General features: G+C 42.0%; 1 protein-coding gene across 1 annotated transcript in view; it reads right to left on the bottom strand.

Annotated features, from left to right (window-relative positions):
- The window catches only part of kcnc2 (potassium voltage-gated channel, Shaw-related subfamily, member 2), a 59,705-nt gene that overhangs the window by 28,773 nt on the left and 13,738 nt on the right, over positions 1-17,194 (bottom strand). Inside the window, exon 2 of the mRNA XM_053508170.1 lies at positions 11,420-12,350. Within this exon, the coding sequence (XP_053364145.1) occupies positions 11,420-12,350 (931 nt within the window). The remainder of the gene's footprint in view (positions 1-11,419; positions 12,351-17,194) is intronic.

The following is a 17,194-nucleotide window of genomic DNA, read 5'->3' as shown; positions in this document are numbered from 1 at the left end:
CTCTTTATCTCTCACAGAATAATCTTAATGATCCCAACTGATCTGGATTCAAAGGGGCACATTCCACAGAGACTGCCAGTCACTGAGAGGCTCCATGCTGCTAGATCTGCTAAACTGTCATCTGTTCTCATCCTTCTGGACCTGTCAGCTGCAGTTGCTTCTTACCTAGAAGATAGGTCATATGAGGTAACATGGAGGGGATCTACATCTGCCCCACGTAGACTCTCTACTGGTGTCCTCTGACACTCAAGTTTCCACCTGGATCTCAGCATGTCTGGCAGACATTTCATCCTGGATGGCAGCTCATCAGCTGAAGCTCAATCTGAGTAAAACAGAACTGTTGTTCATCCCTTGTGACTCATCCCCAGGTCAAGACCTTGTTATACCACCTCATCCCACTATCTCTCAGGGATAGAGGGCGCCATTCATCCAGACTCTTTTCTGTTCTGGAACTTCCTTTAGATGTCTGTACAGCAGAGACTCTGACCATCTTTAAATCTTCAAATCAGTTTTCAGTGTGGAAAGGCCTGAAAACCATCACTAACTACAAGATGCCATCCCCCAACTCTGTAGAGAATCAACAACTGGTTGATGACCTGAATGAGTTCTATTGTAGATTTGAATTAACCAGTCTCACACCACACCCCTGTCCTGACCCTCTTTCTACACCACCATTATCTCCTCTGGAACCATCTCTTCCCCCCCTGCACTCCAGGCCCGTGAAAAGGATGTTCGCCAGATCTTTCTAAAACAAAAGAGAAGGAAAGCTCCAGGCCCAGACGGCAGGGCACCAGCCTGTCTGAAATCCTGTGCTGACCAGCTGGCTCCCATCTTCACACAGATCTTTAACAGATCACTGGAACAATGTGAAGTGCCTTTGTTCTTTAAACATTCCACAGTCCTCCCCATTCCAAAAAAACCCTAAATTCACAGGACTTAATGACTACAGACCAGTCGCACTACCATCTGTGGTCATGAAGTCATTTGAAAGACTGGTATTGGCCTATCTGAGAACCATCACAGGACCCTTACTGGACCCCCTGCAGTTTGCTTATAGAGCAAACAGGTCTGTTGATGATGCAGTCAACATGGGACTGCACTTCATCCTTTAACATCTGGACAAACCAGGGGCTTATGCAAGGGTCTTGTTTATAGACCTTTCATTAGCTTTTAATATGATTATCCCACCACTGCTTTAGACCAAACTAAACCAGCTCTCTGTTTCTAGCTCTGTCACTGGATCACCAGCTTTCTGACAGACAGGCAGCAGCTAGTGAGACTGGGGAAATTCATGTCCAACAGCCACACCACCAATACTGGAGCCCCTCAGGGATGCGTTCTCTCCCCACTGCTCTTCTCCCTCTACACCAATGACTGCACCTCTACAGACCCCACTGTCAAGCCTCAGAAATTTGCAGACAACACTACAATCATCGGCCTCATTCAGGAAGGTGACGAGTCTGCATACAGAAGTCAGGTCGAGCAGCTGGCTATCTGGTGCAGTCACAACAACCTGGAGCTGAACACGCTCAAAACAGTGGAGATGATTGTGGACTTCAGGAGGAACCCACCTGCACTTCCCCCACTCACCATCATGAACAGCACTGTGACAGCAGTGGAGTCATTCCGGTACCTGGGCTCGACCATCTCTCAGGACCTGAAGTGGGCCATTAACATTGACTCCATTGTTAAAAAGGCCCACCAGAGGTCGTATATCCTTCACCAGCTGAAGAAATTTAACCTGCAACAGGAGCTGCTCACACAGTTCTACTCAGCCGTCATTGAATCCGTCCTGTGCACTTCAATAACTGTCTGGTTTGGCTCAGCTACGAAAACAGACATCAGAAGACTACAAAGGATGGTTTGGACTGCTGAAAAAATTATTGGCACTGCCCTGCCCACGCCACAAGAACTGTATACATCCAGGGTAAGGAATAGTGCTCGGAATATCACTTTGGACCCCTCACACCCAGGCCACCTTTTATTTAAACTCTTGCCGTCGGGTCGACACTATAGAGCACAAAAACAGTTATTTCCCCCAGGCAATCTCCCTCATGAACAGTTAAACATCATTCTAACTGTCAATAAATATATGTGCAATATTGTGTACAGTACCACAGTGCAATATACTGTATAATACCACAGATTTCAGATATTTATATAACTTATTTAAAAGCATCTCACACCCTACTTTTTAATGACATTTAATGTCAACCTTTTTTTTTTGTCGTGCTGTTTTGTCTTGTCATTTGTTTTTGTTGTGGAAGCTCTGTCACTAAAACAAATTTCTTGTATGTGCAAGCGTACTTGGCAATAAAAATCTTTCTGATTCTGATTCTGTCATTGTCCCAACATTTAAAGTCCCTACTATCACTCCTAAAATCTTGCCTTTCCTTTTCTCTCTCTGCTTTCAAATACGCCTTCCTCTTCTCCTTTTTCGACCAACAGCACCGGTGGTGGTTGTTGTTAACCCGGGCCCCGACCAATCTGGTATGGAAATTATATTTTTGATTCGCATCATTGATTTGCCAAATATTTTACATCAGATGCCCTTTCTGACACAACCCTCTGCATTTATCCAGACTTGGCACTGGCACAAGAAGACACTGGATTGCACCCCCCGTGGTTGCATTACAATGATAATCTGACTATCATACAAAAACACGGAAAAACTTCATGCATTTAAAGTTCTCTATAGTAACATAACAAGTGTAGCTACAAACATTAAATCTGCTCAGTCGATAGTAAATATAAAAAATTAATTAAAAATTCCATTGTGTAAATTTATCTCAGATCACTATCTAGTCTCAATCCAAGTGTGTCATAGTAATAATGTACACACAGTGCGGCGCTACCATATTAAACGTACATTCACATCAACTACCACACAGAGCTTTATCAGTAATCTCCCAAAGTTACCTACTTTGATTGGATCGCCATCTGACCCCACAGAACTTGATCAGGCGTCTAAATATTTAGAGTCGACATTCTGTTATACCTTAGATAACATAGCTCCAGTTAAAAAAATAATAATTATTAGAGATAAGAAACTTGCTCCCTAATGCAACCACAGGGGGCGCAATCCAGTGTCTTCTTGTGCCAGTCCCAAGTCTGGATAAATGCAGAGGGTTGTGTCAGGAAGGGCATCTCACGTAAAATCAAATCAATGATGCGAAATCACGAATATAATTCCCATACCGGATCGGTCGTGGCCCGGGTTAACAACGACCGCCACTGGTGCTGTTGACCTACAGGGTGCTGGTGGAAATTGGGCTACTGTTGGTCGAAGAAGGAGAGGAGGAAGGCGTGTTCGAAAGCAGAGAGAGAAGAGGAAAGGCAAGAGTTTAGGAGTGATAGTAGGGACTTTGAATTTTGGGACTATGACAGGGAAGGGAAGAGAGTTGATGTGATGCAGAGAAGGAAGGTGGATATACTGTGTGTCCAGGAGACCAGGTGGAAAGGTAGCAAGGCTAGAAGCTTAGGATCAGGGTTCAAATTGTTTTACCATGGTGTGGATAGGAAAAGAAATGGAGTAGGAGTTATTCTAAAAGAGGAGTTTGTATGGAATGTTCCAGAGGTGAAGGGAGTATCAGATAGGGTGATGAGTCTGAAGCTGGAAATTGAAGGGATAATGTTCAATGTTGTTAGTGGTTATGCCCCACAGGTAGGATGTGAGTTAAAAGAGAAGGAGAAATTCTGGAGTGAGTTAGATGAAGTGATGCAGAGCATCCCCAGAGGTGAAAGAGTGGTGATTGGTGCAGACTTCAATGGACATGTCGGGGAAGGGAATAGAGGTGATGAAAATGTGATGGGCAGGTTTGGCCTTTAGGACAGGAATGTAGAAGGACAGATGGTGGTGGACTTTGCAAAGAGGATGGAAATGGCAGTAGTAAATACTTTCTTACAGAAGAGGCAGGAACATAGGGTGACATATAAGAGTGAAGGCAGAAGCACTCAGGTCGACTACATCTTGTGTCGACGTTGTAACCTGAAAGAGATCAGTGACTGCAAAGTGTTGGTAGGGGAGAGTGTAGCCAGACAACACAGAATGGTGGTGTGTAAAATAACCCTGGTGGTGAGGAAGGCGAAAAGGACAAAGGCAGAGCAGAGGACAAAGTGGTGGGAGCTGAGAAAGGAAGAATGTTGTGAAGTCTTTAGGGAGGAGTTGAGACAGGCTATGGGTGGTCAGGAGGGGCTTTCAGTTGACTGGACAACTACAGCCAATGTGATCAGGGAGACAGGTAGGAGGGTACTTGGTGTATCATCAGGTAAGGGAAAAAGTGGACAAGGAGACTTGGTGGTGGAATGAGGAAGTCCAGAAGTGTATACAGGGAAAGAGGCTAGCTAAGAAGAAGTGGGACACTGAGAGGACTGAAGAGAGTAGACAGGAGTACAGGGAGATGCAGAGTAAGGTGAAGGTAGAGGTGGCAAAGGCCAAACAGAGAGCATATGAGGACTTGTATGCTAGGCTAGACAGTAAGGAGGGAGAGGTGGATCTGTACAGGTTGGCAAGGCAGAGAGATAGAGATGGGAAGGATGTGCAGCAGGTTAGAGTGATTAAAGATAGAGATGGAAATGTACTGACAGATGCCAGGAGGGTGATGGCAAGATGGAAGGAGTACTTTAAGGAGTTGATGAATGAGGAAAACGAAAGAGAACAAAGAGTAGAAGAGGTGACTGTTGTGGAACAGGAAGTAGCAAATATTAGTAGAAGTGAGGTGAGAAGGGCGTTGAAGAGGATGAAAAGTGGAAAGGCTGTTGGTCCTGATGACATACCTGTGGAGGTATGGAAGTGCTTAGGAGAGGTGGCAGTAGAGTTTCTGACAAGTTTGTTTAACAAGATCTTGGAGAGTAAGAGGATTCCAGAGGAATGGAGGAGAAGTGTATTGGTGCCAATTTTTAAGAACAAGGGAGATGTGCAAAGCTGTGGCAATTATAAAGGTATAAAGCTAATGAGCCAGACAATGAAGCTGTGGGAAAGAGTAGTGGAAGCTAGGTTAAGGGCAGAGGTGAGAATTTGTGAGCAGCAATATGGTTTTATGCCTAGAAAGAGTACATCAGATGCAGTATTTGCTTTGAGGATGCTGGCGGAGAAGTACAGAGAAGGTAACAGGGAGTTGCATTGTGTCTTTTTAGATTTAGAGAAAGCGTATGACAGGGTGCCAAGAGAGGAGCTGTGGTATTGTATGAGGAAGTCTGGAGTGGCAGAGAAGTATGTTAGAGTGGTGCAGGACATGTATGAGAGCTGTGGTAAGATGTGCTGTAGGTGTGACAGAAGAGTTCAAGGTGGAGGTGGGTCTGCATCAAGGATCGGCTCTAAGCCCCTTTTTGTTTGCTCTGGTAATGGACAGGATGACAGATGAGGTAAGACAGGAGTCTCCATGGACTATGATGTTTGCAGATGACATTGTGCTCTGTAGCGAGAGCAGGAAACAGGTGGAGGAAAATTTGGAGAGGTGGAGGTATGCTCTGGAAAGCAGAGGAATGAAGGTTAGCCGCAGCAAGACGGAATACATGTGTGTAAATGAGAGGGACCCAGGAGGATCGGTGAGGCTACAGGGAGCAGAGGTAAAGAAGGTGCAGGATTTTAAGTACTTGGGGTCAACAGTCCAGAGCAACGGAGAGTGTTCAAAGGAGGTGAAGAGGCGGGTACAGGCAGGTTGGAATGGGTGGAGAAAAGTGTCAGGTGTGTTGTGCGATAAAAGAGTATCAGTGAGAATGAAAGGAAAGGTGTACAGGACAGTGGTGAGACCAGCGATGCTCTACGGCTTAGAGACAGTGGCGCTGAAGAAAAGACAGGAGGCAAAGTTGGAGGTAGCAGAGCTGAAGATGTTGAGGTTCTCTTTGGGAGTGACAAGGATGGATAGGATCAAGAATGAGTTTATCAGAGGGACAACCCACGTTAGATGTTTTGGAGATAAAGTCAGAGAGGACAGATTGAGGTGGTTTGGGCATGTTCAGAGGAGAGATTGTGAATATATTGGTAGAAGGATGCTGAGGTTGGAACTGCCAGGCAGAAGGTCTAGAGAAAGACCAAAGAGGAGATTTATGGATGCAGTGAGAGAGGACATGAAGTTAGCTGGTGTGAGAGAAGAGGATGCAGAGGATAGGGTTAGATGGAGGCAAATGATTCGCTGTGGCGACCCCTGAAAGGGAACAGCCGAAAGACAAAGAAGAAGAAGAAGAAACTTGTTCCCTGGTATAATAATCACACGCACACTTTAAAACAGACCGCTCAGAAATTAGAACGTAAAGGGCATTAACCTAAATTGTTAGTATTTCAATCTTTTATATTTCTATATTTTGTGATATTTTTATTATGCCCTTATTTGTACAGTTTATTTTACTAGTTAAATGTATTTTTTTTCAGTTTTTTTTATTCATATTTATTCCTTACGTATAAGTTTTTATTTAATTTTTTTTAAGGTCACTGTCAGTTGTATAAGCATTTCACTGCATATCGTACTGTGTATGACTGTGTACGTGACAAATAAAATTTGAATTTGAAAGCATCCTGAACTATAGAAAAGCTTCTAGTGTAGCTAGATCAACTTATCTCGCCACTCTTATAGAAAATAACAAAAATAATAAATTATTTAAAATATTTAATACTTTAGCCAAATTAACCAGTAATAGGAACAATGCAGAAATCTCCACAACAACATTGTGCAATAGTGAGGACTAAATTTTAAATATAAAATTGTAAATAAATTACAATTATTGAGGCTTTGAAACCGGACAATGTAATTGATGCAGATGTTAAACTAACCATGTCAGATCGGAACCTAGAATACTTTACTCCCTTTGAAGAGAATGAACTAATTTCACTCATCTCTTCTGCAAATTCATCAACCTGTATATTAGATCCTGTACCGACACATTCTGTTAAACTGTTGGTGCCAGAAATAACAGAACCCATGGTGAGAATAATTAACTCTTTACTTAGCATTGGGTATGTTCCAAAATCTTTTAAAATAGCAGCTATTAAACCGATAATTAAGAAACCTGACCTCGACCCCTGTCAGCTTTCCAATTACAGGCCAATATCAAACCTCCCCTTTATCTCTAAGATTCTGGAAAAGATAGTCGCGGAGCAGCTATGCTCATATCTACATAGAAATAGCATACATAAACTCTGGGCTGTGATGAGGATTTAGGCCTCATCACAGCCCAGAGACGGCACTCGTTAAAGTAGTAAATGACCTCCTATCGGCCTCTGATCAAGGTTGTGTAACTATGTTTTTGTTACTCGACCTCAGTGCAGCTTTTGACACCACTGATCATAGTATTCTTCTTCACAGATTAGAAAATCTAGTAGGAATTAAGGGTACAGCCCTCTCCTGGCTCAGATAATATTTGACCGATCGTTATCAGTATGTAGACTTAAATGGTGATTATTCTGCATGCTCTCTAGTGGAGTTTGGTGCTCCTCAGGGTTCAGTTTTAGGCCCACTGCGTTTTTCCCTTTACATGCTTCCTCTGGGCAACGTAATCCGTAAGCATGGTATTAGCCAAATGCCTAAATGTAAATGTATTAGTTTTAATTGTTATGTTAATGACACACAGTTATATGCCTCAGCAAAACCAGATGATAAAAAACGGCTTGCTGAAGTTGAGCAATGCTTAAAGGATATAGGAGACTGGATGCTAATTAACTTCCTTCTGCTTAATCCTGATTAAATAGAATTTTTAGTCATAGGACCGCATGCAGCTAGAAGCAAAATTTTAGATCACACTGTAACTTTAGATGGCCTTTCTGTTCTATCTAGTGCAACAGTAAAAGACCTCGGTGTGATTATAGACTCCAGCCTTTCATTTGAAGCTCATGTAGATAATATCACCAGGATAGCATTCTTTCCCCTCTGAAATATTCCCAATTAAGGAAAATATTGTCACTAAACGATGCAGAAAAACTAGTTCATGCCCTCTAGGTTGGACTACTGTAATGCCTTACTGTCTGGTTGTTCAACTAAGTGCATAAACAAGTTTCAGCTACTCCAGAATGCAGCAGCGAGAATCCTCACTAGAACCAGAAGATACGAGCACACCACCCCTATTCTATCTGTACTTCATTGGCTCCCTGTGAAATTTCTCATTGATTTTAATATACTACTTTTGACATATAAAGCATTAAATAATCTCGCGCCACAGTATCTGAGTGAACTGCTGGTGTCTTACTATCCGCCATGCCTACTTCGATCAAAGGATGCAGGTTGCTTGTCAGTACCACATATTATGAAAACTACAGCAAGGGGCAGAGCTTTTTCTTACGAACCCTAAACCTACTTATTCAATCAAGCAATATTGTAAATAGATTTGCCTTAGGGAAAGGAGCAGATCTGTGGGACTTATGGACGTAGAGTTTTACGGTGAACTGGTATGTTTAGATGGCTCTTCCAAATTTAAATGGAAATAAAAATGGAAATTAATGGCAATGTCCAGAAAGTGTGCAAATGTGCATGTGTGTGCAAATGTGCAATGTCCATGATTGTCCGGTGTACAGTGTACTGGGGTATGTGCATCTGTGCATGAGTGAACAGATGAATAATGTCCATAAGTGTCCATTTCTGTGCGGTGTGTAAAAACACGGAGATGATAAGTCCTGTGTATTGATCTGGTTTAGAGACCCTATTGCCTGTGGGAAGAAGCTCCTCCTCAGTCTCTCTGTGTTAGTCTTCAGGAAGCGGAAACGATTTCCTGACCGCAACAGAGAGAACAGTTCATTGCTGGCGTCCTTCACAATCTTCCTCGCCTTGGTCCAGCACCGCTTGCTATAGATTGAGTGCAGGTGTGGGAGGTCAGTGCGGATGATGCGCTCAGCTGATTGCACCACCCTCTGTAGGGCTCATCTGTCCTGCATGTTGCTGTTCCTGAACCAGGTTGTAATGTTTCCCATAAGGATGCTCTCTATAGTGCAGAAGTAAAGGTTCCTGAGCACCTTGGAGAGCAGTCTAAATTCTCTCAAGCGCCTAAGGTGGTAGAGACGCTGCCGGTCCTTTTTCACCACGGTGTTGATGTGACAGGACCATGACAGGTCCTGCATGATGTGAACAAGGTATTGGAAGCTGTCCACTCTCTCCACTGGGCACCTGTTGATGACGGGGGTCTGGTAGTTCCTCTCCTGCTTAATACTTAAGTCCACTATCAACTCCTTTGCCTTGCTGACGTTCAGAAAAAGATTGTTCCTCTGGCACTAGTTCTCCAGATTTCCAACCTCATCCAGGTAGGCTGTCTCATTGTTGTCAGAGATCAGACCCACCATAACAGTGTCGTCAGCAAACTTATTGATGGTGGTTTGTAGTGGCTATGCAGTCATAGGTGTACAATGCATACAGCAGGGGGCTCAGAACACAACTCTGGGGGGCTTCAGTGCTGAGAGTTAGGGAGGCCCATCCTTACTGCATGTGGTCTGCCATTTAGGAAGTTGGAGATCCACTGACACAGAGAGTTCCAGGTGCTCCAGCTTGGTGGTAAGTGTGGAGGGAATTATGGTATTAAATGCTGAGCTGTAGTCGATGAAGAGCACTTTAACATAATTCCCTTTCGGAATGTCCAGGTGAGTTAGAGATTTATGGAGGAGATGAGAGATGGCTTTATTTGTATTTTGGCATGAGGAAGATGGTTGCATGGTTGGATTTCCCAAACAGAGGGTGAGATTGTGCCTTGTAGCCATCCTTGACCGTTGTATAACTTTCCCCCCTGGTGGGACAGGTGATGTGTTGATAAAAGTTTGGCGCTGCACGTTTGAGGTTGGCGCTGTTAAAGTCCACCGCCACAATAAGCGCAGCATCCCGGTGTTTGGTCTGGTGCTTTGTAAGTGCCTCATGTAGCTTGCATAAGGCAGTGTGTGTGTCAGCTTGTGGTGGAATATAAACGGCGCTGACTATGACCGATGTAATCTCCCGAGAAGGGGTCAAAGGAACGACACATGATAAACAGTAGTTCCAGGTGGAGTGTGCCGAAGCGTGTAAGATGAACAACGCTTGTGCTGTTGCACCAGCTGTTGTTTACCATTAATCACATGCCGCCTCCCCTTGATTTCCCCAAGTCCCGTGTCCTGCCCATGCGGTTAACCAAGAAGAACTCGGCTGGCTGGATGGCATGGTCCGGCACCGCTGGATTCAGCCATGTCTCAGTAAAGCAGAGGATTTTTCAGTCTGGAATGTCTCTCTGGAACTTTACCCTGACCCTGAGGTCATCGAGTTTGTTTTCCAGTGAATGGAGACTGATGTTGACAGCTGGTTCTCTTAGGGCTTGACTTGGCTGCAATTGCCCGATAGTTCAGGACTGCAATTTCCTACAAGTCTACCTGAGCCTCTAATAACTACCTGGACTCCCTATTAACATCAATTAACATCAACTGATATAGCTGAACTGCCTGTCACCTAACACACAGTATGACTGCTGATCAATTCCTGCTATCTGTTTTACCCAAATGAGGATGGGTTCCCTGTTGAGTCTGGTTCCTCTTAAGGTTTCTTCCTATTGCCATCTCAGGGAGTTTTTTCTTGCCACTGTCGCCCTCAGCTTGATCATCAGGGACCATCTGACCATTTTGATTCATACACATTCACATTTTATACATTATCTAAAGCTGCTTTGCGACAATGACAGTTGTTAAAACCACTACACAAATAAAATTTAATTGAATTGAATCCAAAAACACACTGGCCCAAGCATATTAACCCCAACACAATGGTTCATATAAGCAAATTCACAAAAACACATACAGACCAAACTATAATTGTACACTGGTCAGAAGCCACAATAGCCCGAAAAATTTGTAAGGAAGAAAATAAAGAAATAAAATAGGGGGAGAGAAAGAGAGTTGTTTGCACAGAAACACCACCACTTTCAGGAACATTCCCAGCACAGAACTGCATTAAGGTGTTTTAGATGTTTGAAAGTTTTGATGTGTGAAAAGTAGGCTGAATCTTAAAATACCACTCTGTCTGAAAGGATTATTAATGCCTTCTAGGTAGTGAGAACACTCAATTCTGACCTGTGACCCAACATATAGACATCAACCTCTGATGTCTGTGATGTCTAATTATAATTAGTGCAGTAAAAGATATATGTACTAAACAGGAATTATGTAAACTTTTTACACATTAGTTTAGCAGATGTGTGTTGAGTCTGATTTAGTTTTATTGAAAACTTTATCATTTTATTTGACCTTTTACAGGACTTTCTTATGTTTGTAAATGTATTGATACTTTTACCACAAAACAACATATCAACCATTTCAAAGATGCCTGTCCTGGCGTAATTATATGTATTGTTATTATATGGAATATTTTTTTTCCAATACATTTTTTAATTAAAATGTTAATGGCTTTAATTTTTTTTCAGTGTCTCTAGGAAAAATAAATAATTTTATTCCCAGTGGTACTAGATCCATTTCTTCTTCAACACTCACCTGATCGGTGGCCCTCAAGTCCTCGGCTCTGTCCCAAACGTAAATCTACAGGATTGCTGTTGCAGGCTAAAATCAGATCAGTCCTGCAGAAAGATGGAGATGCAGTTTGTACCACCTGTGGAACGTGCTTCTTCCTCTTTTTTGGTAACTTCTGCTTAGCCATGGCTAGCGAGTAATACATGCCAAAGTTATTGACGATAACAGGAACAGGCATTGCTATTGTTAGCACCCCTGCTAGGGCACATAACGCCCCAACCAGCATTCCAGACCATGTTTGAGGGTACATGTCGCCATACCCTAGAGTTGTCATGGTGACCACGGCCCACCAGAATCCAATAGGAATGTTTTTGAACATGGTGTGGTCACTGGCGGTCGGGTCATTGGGATTAGCGCCAATTCGCTCTGCGTAGTAGATCATGGTGGCAAAAATAAGGACACCGAGGGCAAGGAAGATGATAAGGAGGAAGAATTCGTTCACGCTGGCACGCAGGGTGTGTCCAAGAACCCGGAGTCCGACAAAGTGACGAGTCAACTTGAAGATTCTGAGAATACGTACAAATCGGACCACTCGAAGGAACCCCAAAACATCTTTTGCTGCTTTAGATGACAAACCGCTTAGTCCAACTTCAAGATAAAACGGTAAGATAGCTACAAAGTCGATGATGTTCAGCACGCTTTTGACAAATTCCAGTTTATCTGGACTGAATGTCACTCGCACCAAGAACTCAAAGGTAAACCAGAGGACACAGACGCCCTCCACATACGTGAGCGTCGGATCCGTCTCGATCTCATACTGAGGCACTAAGTCAAGCACACTCTCGTTCCTTAAAGTTTCTGTCTTGTTGATGATGGTATTGAAGGCTTCATGAGTCTCCAGGCAAAAGGTCGTGATGGAGACCATGATGAAGAACAATGATGCAAAGGCCACAAACTGGAGAAAGAAAAATAAAGAGATATCATTATATATTTCAGCTACAGGATAAAAGGTCAGAGATGAAACAAGCCCTAAAATCAAGTGAAACACTGTACTTAAATAAATTCATAATCACAGTACACCCCCATGTACCACTGCCTGCAAAACCTTATAAAATACAAGTGAAACATTAAACGAATTTACAATCACAGTACTTAAATTACAGTAAAAATTTAAAATAGAAAGTAAATACAGTGTACCCTTGGATTAAGAGCATAATTCGTTCTCGTATTTAATTTTCACATAAGAAATATATATACAGTGGTGTGAAAAACTATTTGCCCCCTTCCTGATTTCTTATTCTTTTGCATGTTTGTCACACTTAAATGTTTCTGCTCATCAAAAACCGTTAACTATTAGTCAAAGATAACATAATTGAACACAAAATGCAGTTTTTAAATGAAGATTATGTTATTAAGGGAGAAAAAAAACTCCAAATCTACATGGCCCTGTGTGAAAAAGTAATTGCCCCCCCTTGTTAAAAAATAACTTAACTGTGGTTTATCACAGTTAAAAGTTCAATTTCTGTAGTCACCCCCAGGCCTGATTACTGCCACACCTGTTTCAATCAAAAAATCACTTAAATAGGAGCTACCTGACACAGAGAAGTAGACCAAAAGCACCTCAAAAGCTAGACATTATGCCAAGATCCAAAGAAATTCAGAAAAAAATGAGAACAAAAGTAATTGAGATCTATCAGGCTGGTAAAGGTTATAAAGCCATTTCCAAAGCCTTGGGACTCCAGCGAACCACAGTGAGAGCCATCATCCACAAATGGCAAAAACATGGAACAGTGGTGAACCTTCCCAGGAGTGGCCAGCCGACCAAAATTACCCCAAGAGCGCAGAGACAACTCATCTGAGAGGCCACAAAAGACCCCAGGACAACAACTAAAGAACTGCAGGCCTCACTTGCCTCAATTAAGGTCAGTGTTCACGACTCCACCATAAGAAAGAGACTGGGCAAAAACGGCCTGCATGGCAGATTTCCAAGGCGCAAACCACTTAAGCAAAAAGAACATCAAGGCTCGTCTCAATTTTGCTAAAAAACATCTCAATGATTGCCAAGACTTTTGGGAAAATACCTTGTGGACCGACGAGACAAAAGTTGAACTTTTTGGAAGGTGCGTGTCCCGTTACATCTGGCGTAAAAGTAACACAGCATTTCAGAAAAAGAACATCATACCAACAGTAAAATATGGGGGTGGTAGTGTGATGGTCTGGGGTTGTTTTGCTGCTTCAGGACCTGGAAGGCTTGCTGTGATAGATGGAACCATGAATTCTACTGTCTACCAAAAAATCCTGAAGGAGAATGTCCGGCCATCTGTTCGTCAACTCAAGCTGAAGCGATCTTGGGTGCTGCAGCAGGACAATGACCCAAAACACACCAGCAAATCCACCTCTGAATGGCTGAAGAAAAACAAAATGAAGACTTTGAAGTGGCCTAGTCAAAGTCCTGACCTGAATCCTATTGAGATGTTGTGGCATGACCTTAAAAAGGCGGTTCATGCTAGAAAACTCTCAAATAAAGCTGAATTACAACAATTCTGCAAAGATGAGTGGGCCAAAATTCCTCCAGAGCGCTGTAAAAGACTCGTTGCAAGTTATCGCAAACACTTGATTGCAGTTATTGCTGCTAAGGGTGGCCCAATCAGTTATTAGGTTCAGGGGGCAATTACTTTTTCACACAGGGCCATGTAAGTTTGGATTTTTTTTCTCCCTAAATAATAAAAACCATCATTTAAAAACTGCATTTTGTGTTTACTTGTGTTATCTTTGACTAATAGTTAAATGTGTTTGATGATCAGAAACATTTAAGTGTGACAAACATGCAAAAGAATAAGAAATCAGGAAGGGGGCAAATAGTTTTTCACACCACTGTATATATATATATATATATATATATATATATAAAGTATATGGGTCATTCTAGAATTGCGGATACATTTTGCGTCTCCGAGATAAACCTTTTATTATTTTTCAAAAACAAAAAATTTATTGAAAGAGTTTTGAAAAATTACACAAATTATATCAAGCTATCACTAAAAATAATGTTTATATGTGTATTTAGGAACATTTTGTCATGAAAATATTAAATTAAAGACTCCCTCTATTTTTGACTGTCTATGCCTCCTGAATCATACATTCAGCTTTAATTATCATGAAATAATTACGTCTAATTTTAATCTTTTTTGTGTGTTTACGCTACTAATTTATGTAAACAGTTGCATAAAACATCTATTTTCTGTATTATTTGTAATTTTAGTAATTAAAAAATACATTTATTTTCTGTTTTATACATGCCATATGGTATCTGGTTTGAGGTTAGCATCTTGAGCTAAAGCACAAAATGGTGGAAAATGACAACTCTGTTATTGTCAACTCTGTTAGTGGTTGACAGATTTTTCTGTTCGTACTTTGATTTTTAGAATAATTTCTAAAAATCTTACAAGTTTAAGATCAGCAAATATTGAAAATATTACATTTAAAGTGTGTTCTATGAAAATTAAAAAGTTTAAAATAAAAAGAAAATACTATTTTTTGTCTTTATATATATACTTAGCAAAAAAAGAAACGCCCCTTTTTCAGGACTGTGTATTTCAACAATAATGTTGTAAAAATCCAAATAACTTTACAGATCTTCATAGTAAAGTGTTTAAACAATGTTTTCCATGCATGTTCAATTAACCATAATCAATTAATTAACGTGCACCTGTGGAATGGTCGTTAAGACCTTAACAGCTTACAGAAAGTAGGCATTTAAGGTCACAGTTCTAAAAACGCAGGACACTAAAGAGACTTGTCTACCGACTGTGAAAAACACCCAAAGAAAGATGCCCAGGGTCCCTGCTCATCTGCGTGAACGTGCATTAGGCATGCTGCAGGGAGGCATGAGGACCGCCGATGTGGCTAGGGCGATAAATCGCCATGTCCGCACCGTGAGACGCCTAAGACAGCGCTACAGGGAGACAGGAAGGACGGTTGATCATCCTCGCAGTGGAACACCACGTGTAACAACACCTGCACAGGATCGGTATATCCGAATATCACACCTGCATGACAGGTACAGGATGGCCACAACAACTGCCCGAGTCACACCAGGAACACACAATCCCTCCATCAGTGCTCTGACTGTCCGCAATAGGCAGTCCATGAGGTCCAGTCTGGAGGTCATGAATGCATGAACTAGCTTTTCTGCATCAGATACGGATAGAATGTTCCTAAGTTTGGCAATATTTCTAAGATGGAAAATGGCTGTTTTTGTGATATTGGAAATATGATTTTTAAAGGACAAGTTACTGTCTAATATTACGCCCAGGTCTTTTACTGTTGAGCTGGTAGTAACAGTCAACAGTAAAAAGTCGTGGCCAAAAGTTTTGAGAATTACATGAATATTGGAAATTGAAAAAGTTGATGCTTAAGTTTTTATAATAGCAATTTGTATATACTCCAGAATGTTATAAAAAGTGATCAGATGAATTGCATAATCCTTTTTTGCCTTGAAAATTAACTTAATCCCCAAAAAAACTTTCCACTGCATTTCATTGCTGTCATTAAAGGACCTGCTGAGATCATTTCAGTAATCGTCTTGTTAACTCAGGTGAGAATATTGACGAGCACAAGGCTGGAGATCATTATTTCAGGTTGATTGGGTTAGAATGGCAGACTTAACATGTTAAAAGGAGGGTGATGCTTGAAATCATTGTTCTTCCATTGTTAACCATGGTGACCTGCAAAGAAACGTGTGCAGCCTTCATTGCGTTGCATAAAAATGGCTTCACAGGCAAGGATATTGTGGCTACTAAGATTGCAATTAACAATTTATAGGATCATCAAGAACTTCAAGGAAAGAGGTTCAATTCTTGTTAAGAAGGCTTCAGGGCGTCCAAGAAAGTCCAGCAAGCGCCAGGATCGTCTCCTAAAGAGGATTCAGCTGCGGGATCGGAGTGCCACCAGTGCAGAGCTCGCTCAGGAATGGCAGCAGGCAGGTGTGAGCACATCTGCACGCACAGTGAGGCGAGACTTTTGGAAGATGGCCTGGTGTCAAGAAGGGCAGCAAAGAAGCCACCTCTCTCCAAAAAACATCAGGGACAGATTGATCTTCTGCAGAAAGTATGGTGAATGGACTGCTGAGGACTGGGGCAAAGTCATATTCTCAGATGAAGCCTCTTTCTGATTGTTTGGGACATCTGGAAAAAAGCTTATCCGGAGAAGAAAAGGTGAGCGCTACCATCAGTCCTGTGTCATGCCAACAGTAAAGCATCCTGAGACCATTCATGTGTGGGGTTGCTTCTCATCCAAGGGAGTGGGCTCACTCACAGTTTTGCCCCAAAACACAGCCATGAATAAAGAATGGTACACCCTTCAAAAAACAACCCTCCAACAGCAACTTCTTCCAACAATCCAACAACAGTTTGGTGAAGTACAATGCATTTTCCAGCACGATGGAGCACCGTGCCTTAAGGCAAAAGTTATAACTAAGTGGCTCGGGGACCAAAACGTTAAAATTTTGGGTCCATGGCCTGGAAACTCCCCAGATCTTAATCCCATTGAGAACTTGTGGTCAATCCTCAAGAGGCGGGTGGACAAACGAAAACCCACTAATTCTGACAAACTCCAAGAAGTGATTATGAAAGAATGGGTTGCTAATCAGTCAGGATTTGGTAGTAATGGTAGTAGTAGCCTTAATGTGGGAGCCCCCTAGTGACGGGGAGGAATTGGACACGACTAAATTAGGGAGAAAATCTGGGAAAAATAGTAAATAAATAAATAACCCAAGCAGGTGTTTACAGAAACAACCCA

The sequence above is a fragment of the Clarias gariepinus genome, chromosome 12 (assembly GCF_024256425.1).
Source record: "Clarias gariepinus isolate MV-2021 ecotype Netherlands chromosome 12, CGAR_prim_01v2, whole genome shotgun sequence".
NCBI lineage: Eukaryota > Metazoa > Chordata > Actinopteri > Siluriformes > Clariidae > Clarias > Clarias gariepinus.
This window is presented reverse-complemented; position numbering and strand designations above follow the sequence as displayed.